At 47.0% G+C, this 6,000-nt stretch overlaps 1 protein-coding gene across 2 annotated transcripts in view; it reads left to right on the top strand.

The window, feature by feature from the left end:
• Positions 1–242: 242 nt before the first annotated feature.
• ZNF704 (zinc finger protein 704) overlaps positions 243–6,000 on the top strand; it is an 84,923-nt gene continuing 79,165 nt past the window's right edge. The window contains exon 1 of one of the 2 annotated variants that reach the window (XM_014870725.2): positions 243–518. In XM_014870725.2, the coding sequence (XP_014726211.2) occupies positions 243–518 (276 nt within the window). Of the gene's footprint in view, positions 519–729; positions 869–6,000 lie in introns of those variants that run through there. The other variant, XM_088176686.1, reaches the window with a different exon arrangement.

The following is a 6,000-nucleotide window of genomic DNA, read 5'->3' as shown; positions in this document are numbered from 1 at the left end:
GCCGGCAGAGTAGGAGGGCGCCGGGAGCAGGTGGGGAGCGGCGGGGCGGCCACGCCGGCTCCGGGCCCGCCTGGCCGCGGTCGCGGGCCCCCATGGCCGCGGCGCGCCCGCCGCACACACCCACCGCCGCCCCCCGGTGAGCGCCGCCGCCACCCCTTGGGCACCTCGGCGGGGCCGCTGCCCGTGGCCGGGGCTGAGCGCGGCAGGAGGCGGCCGGGCCGGGCCGGCCGGGCGGAGGCACCATGCAGGCGCGGCGCTTGGCCAAGCGCTCCAGCATGGGCAGCCGGCGGCTGAGCGCCGCGGCGCCGCAGGTGGACGCGGTCCGGCCCCCCAAGCCCGAGAGCGCCTGGAGGCCGCCCCGGCGGGAGGGCTCCGCTGCGGCGCTGGAGGAAGAGGACGAAGACGAGGACGTGGTGGTTGAGGTGGAGGAGGAAGAGGAGGAGGAGGAGGGCGGCCTGGGGAGCGCCCCCCCGGCGCTGGCCGGCCACGGCAAGGGCCCCCTCCGGGGGAGCCTTAAGGTGCGTCCCGGGAGGGCGCGGCTCAGGGGCCCGGGCGGGGGTGCGGGGCGTGAGGCGGGCCGGGCCGGCCGGTGTCCCGGGCCGGCGAGAGCTGGGGGCGGCCTGGGGTTGGCGGCGGGGCTGGGAGCGGCTGGCGCCGGGAGGCTGCGGGGGACTTCGACGGCGGGCGGGCCGGCCGGCCCTCAGCAAGTCCCAGGCGAAGCGGGCTGCGGGGGCGGCCGGCTAAAAACGGACGGGGGGCGTAAGGAGTCTCCGGGGTCTGAAGGAGTTTGAGCATTGAGAGTGGAGACTTGGCTGGGTGAAGCTCGCGGCTGGCGGAGTTGGAAGGATGTTCAGCCCGGCTGTGTGCGGTGAGGTGCTCGGAGAACGGTGCCTGCGGGGCGTGCGAGCTGCCGGGGCCGGGCAGGGCTTCTGCGAGCGCGGGTTGCCGTGGTCAGCAGGCCTGGGTAGGCGACCTGTGGAAAGTTTAGCAATGCAGCCCTTCTCTGCAGAGGCCCGATTCATATCCCATCCAAGCGTGCGCCGGCAGTGCGCTGAAATCGGTGCGGTTTGGAACAACCTGATGAACACACCCACTGGCTGAGATCCCGCAGATTTAGGCTTAATGATTTTATTATGAAGGGTTTTCTGTAATTATTTTTCTCTTGGGATAACCAGGGTAGTAGGATTAAGTCTGTGTATAGTACTACAGAGGATTCGTGTGATAGATGTCCACTGGTTATGGAAAATAAATGTGTATGAAAATTTAAAGGGCACCCATTTTAATTGATTTTTTTTTTCAACCTAGGTAATAATTCTTACTTAATAAGAGTTCAGGGTTGGATAATTAGGAGTGCTGTATTACCACTGGAGTCTTTCCTGTATCCACTGATGGGGGGAAAAAGAAGGAAGCAAATCCAAAACAAACAACACACAAAGGAAAGTAGCAGCAGAAATGCAGGTTATCCCCATATTACTTCAAATCAGTTTTGTTACAGCACTGAGAGAATCAGTCTGACGCAGTTGGGTCATCAGACTGTAGCTCTTCACTGAGTTTGTCAAATGGCAATGGTTGTGGTTTTGGTGTCTGTGTCAGACCATCCATGGTACTGAGGCTGGGACAACTTTGTTGCTCCTGAACCAGCACTTGACACTTGAGTGGTAACCTTAGGATGAAGAGCACCATAATGGGCTTCTGGTCCCATCATTCTCCCCGTAGTAATGAAAGTCTTAAGTGGTAGAGGAGGTTTAGAGGGACTTCCTATGTGTATCTAATAGGAAAAAAGAGTTAAATTCTCAAGTGGGGCACAGTAAACTGGAATATAACTAGATTACATAGGTATAATCTGCATATAATGTTGGAGTATACTGTCCTCTTTGTCAACCCTCTTTCAATATGCTTTCAAGTAGTAGGACTGTTAGAGGTTGGTGGTATTCACGCCTTACACTTAGGAGTATGTGTACATACAGAAATACTGTGCTTGCATGTATTTACTTCCTTGAATAGTAAACGTACCTAATAGGTGAGATGAGTATAGTAATGCCTATTAGCCTGCTTTTAGTGCACATAATAAACTGTCAAATCACCGTTGTGAACCAGGTGCACATATTTACCTCCTTTGGAGGAATGTTTCTGTCGTTACCTGCTCGGCTTTTGCTTTCTCTGTTTATACTTTTGAGTACTATAAACTACAAGGGCTTAAAATTTAACATTGTAAATAAATTATCTTTGGTTTCTGTGTATTTCTTTAGAGATTGTTAGTGTGGGAGTTCTCAAAACTTAATGGGAGGGTTCTTCCAATTAATTTTAAAGCAACAGATTAAACTTCTCTGCCTTTGGCATTGTGTATCTGAGTGCTTTTGAGCCTGAAGCGACTGAACTGCAAAGGTGCTTCCCAAGAGTAGCTCCTGGCTATGTGGCCCTGAGTGTGTTGGAAAGTGGGTTTTCCAAGTGGGTTCTATTAGTGAGAGAAGCACGCATAAAATGAGTACTGAGGTCCAGCTGCAAAGCACTGGGAAGGTAATAGGACTGGCATGATCTGGTTGTGCTTTGTCAGCTGGAATGCCTTCCAAATGGAGAAGTGGCATGGAGTCAGCAGCATTTGACTGTCGGCTTTTGACATGGGCTTCTGAATTGGGCACTGGGATCAAAATATATTGAAGGAGTGTCCACTCCTGAGAGATGGCATAAATGGTTGCATTGACTAATATCCTTCATAATAAGAGAAATCCTAAAGAGCTTCAAAATTTATTTGGACATGAAAGCAAAGTGGTCTGGGTTTGGCAGCATATGCTGTCTGGATAATGCAATTAAGGAGCATCACACGGTGTTCTGGTGTGTATTCGCATGTACACTTGATGTCTATGCCCTTGGGTGGAATGGCATTTTAAAGCTAGAGGTTTCAGGGGCTTGTGACAAAGTCACATCTATGGACTGCCTGTGATAGGTGGATGAAAACATCATAGGGTAAGCAGTGGAATTAATATTGTTAAAAGCTGCCTGAGAATTTGGTCCACTAGTCAAAATCAGCTAAGTACTTGCACTGTTAGATCTTACAGCCATATTCTTTGCTCCAGAAAGAAGTCCACTGTGTGGCTGTGCCTTTGGTAATCTAGTTTTGACTCTTAAGCATGGGGATAGAGAGGAAGAAGTACTTTATAAAGATAAATATTTTCTCCAGTTTCTGAAGTCGTGGAAAGAGAGAACATATATGACCAAAAAGAGAGACTGGTGGTCATGGGGAATATACAAAAATTGTGTCTGTATGTTGCTGTAGCTGTCTAGCTGTCCAGGAGGAAAACACAGGAGAGCATTTATGTTGCTTTTTCTCCCCTGCCATGTGGCCATGCTAGAATAGGCATGAGTGTGCTGTGTGTGGCTGGTGGATAATGGCAGAATAGCCAGAATCTTGGAGAGCCTGTAAAGCCTTGTTGAGAAGTGCTGTATTTTCTGACTTTGTCAGAACTAGTTCATTAATCTCTGTATGGAAATTAATTACACCAAGGTGCTGATTATGCAGACTCATTTTGCATGTGAAACTCTTTTTGTGCAGCCCGTATTTGCTTTGGCTGCATTTGGATTTTCAGCCATTTGAAATGAGATGAAAAAGTATAAATAGTGCAATTGCTAGTACTTTGTCTTGAAGCGTGGGTTAATTTGCAGTCCTGTTTAATTCATCCTTCGTATGCAGCTTAGTTCAGATATCACAAACAGTCACATTAGTGCCATGCTGGGGTTAATGCAGTCTGTGGAAACTGATGAGTTTGATGATAGGGAAAGGAATTTGGAAGTAGGGTCCATCAGCAGTCTCCAATGCTGACTTTATCAGATATTCAAAAGAAAACCCCACTGCAAGTAGCAGAGTTACACTAATTTGTCTGTGAACTATGTTCAGAGTGCTATGATTGAGAATATGGGCTAGTAGTGAACATGGGCTTGTGATAACATGCCAGCATGTTGCAATGTTCTCTCTACTGTTATGAATAGTAAAGGGGTTAGTGCTTTCTTCTGTTCAGCCCAGTTGAGTTGCCAGATTATCTCCAGCCCAATTTCTGTCCCCAGGCTAAGAGTATGAACACAGGACATTCCTAATCCAGCTGACTATGGGTGCTGCACCTATTCCTCAGCCATGGAACTGCGGGTTCCAGATACTGCCTTGTTTCTGAGCACCTCTTCATAGTTCAGAAGGATGAATTCCCCACAGGTGGATTTCATCCTGCAAACACATAGCACCCAACATGATAGAAAATGATCAAATGAAGAATCTGAAAACTAAAGGCCCAGAGAGCTGTGTGGTGATGGCAGAGGAATACAAAAGCCCAAGCAGTGTAAGCAAGACTTTAACTTCATGCTTACACTTTAACATTGGGCGCAGTTTTACCCACCTTGTGAAGTGAAATTTATGACAGGTGCAAAGTAAGGAGATGTACAAGTTCGTTCCAGAGGTTTCAGAGTGGGGATGGCAGACATTGGTAGGAGTTCATGAAAAATTATCCTTTTGGACAGTTTTTGTGGTTTGTTATGTTTTGGGTTGATTTTGTCAGCCTTTTTTTGTTTTTTAAAGATAAAGACATTTGTGTGATATATGGGATGCAGAAGAATCCTTAGAGCTCGTGTGGAAGAAATCAGTTATGTGTCATTCAGCTGTGTTGAATTCACTCTCGTCTCTTTTGCTCCTTCTTTCTAAAGCCAAGTATGAATTCATTGCTGTCCTTTAAATCAGACTTTCACCTTTGGTGTTTGAATGGACTGTATACTCATTGTGGACAAAAAAGTGGGTTTTCCTGCTTGATTAGCAAAGTGCTATTTAATTTAGCTTTTGTGTGTGTGTGTAAATGTATTTTCAGGGGCAACTTGCAAAATACAAGCTTCAAATACCAGATTTGCTTAGTGGAGGAGAGACCTTGCAAGACACATTAGGTAGGAACTTAGGAGGAAAATTGAATGTTCCCTTTCAGACTAATAATGATAATGTTATTTTTATAAATACTGCTAGTTATTAGAACACCAGAACTCATGGCCTGAACTTGGAGCCTGTTAGGCTAGGCTTTGTACAAACTCAGAGCGAGCATGATCCTGGTCTGCCCACTTCTGCAAAGAATAACATGAGATATGAATGGACAATGATGAACTGTTAGGAACAACTAAAGGGTGAGATGAGAGAGGCAGATAAACACCAGCAGCTTAGCCATATTTTTGTAAGTAAATAAAGGTAATTAATTTTTAAATTTCAAACTTTGTTCAGTTTCTTGTTGTTCTTGAGTGAAAACCTGTCTAGTGAAGTTGGTGTGAAAAATTCATGGCTAGATTTGGGATTTTCTTCTTCCTTTTGAAAAATTTAAAAGTTTATATATAATACAGATTACTGGAGGCAGAGCTGGGGGTGGTAAGAAAATAAGATAGTGATTTTTTTTCTCCACTCTTCCCTAATAAAGAATGAATGGGACTAATTTGCTGAGGATTTTTTCTTGTAGTTTTGTTATTGTCGTTTGGACACAGACCAAATGAAATCACTTTGCCTCTAAAAGTAATTGTATTAGAAAACTGTAACTAGGTAAAAGTCAAGCCACTAACAGTACTGATCTTTATTTGCTATATCATTTTTGGTCTAGAATGAGGTCAGTTGAGAGTAATCAGTTGACAGCCTTCAGGTATTCAGTACGTACCAGTGGCTAGAGATGTGCTGTGCAGTCTCTGCCACAGAATGTTTGAGTTGGGAAGAGACCCTGGGAGATCACCTGGCCCACCCACCCCAGCTCCAGTAGGAATCAATAGCGTCATGTAGAGCTGATTGCCCAGGAACATGTCCAAATGGGTTTTGAATGTCTTCAAGGAGAGAGACTCCACAGCCTGTTTGGGCAATCTGTGCCAGTGCTGGGTCACCCTCACAATGAAGAAGTGTTTCCTGATGTTCAGAGGGAACCTCCTGTATTTCAGTGTGTGACCGTTGCCTCTGGTCCTGGCACTGGGCACCACTGAGAAGAGCCTGGCCCTGTGCTCCCT

The sequence above is a fragment of the Sturnus vulgaris genome, chromosome 1 (genome assembly GCF_052056855.1).
Source record: "Sturnus vulgaris isolate bStuVul1 chromosome 1, bStuVul1.hap1, whole genome shotgun sequence".
NCBI classification, from domain to species: Eukaryota; Metazoa; Chordata; class Aves; order Passeriformes; family Sturnidae; genus Sturnus; species Sturnus vulgaris.
The sequence above is the reverse complement of the archived record's forward strand: the minus strand, read 5'-3'. Positions and strand labels throughout refer to the sequence as shown.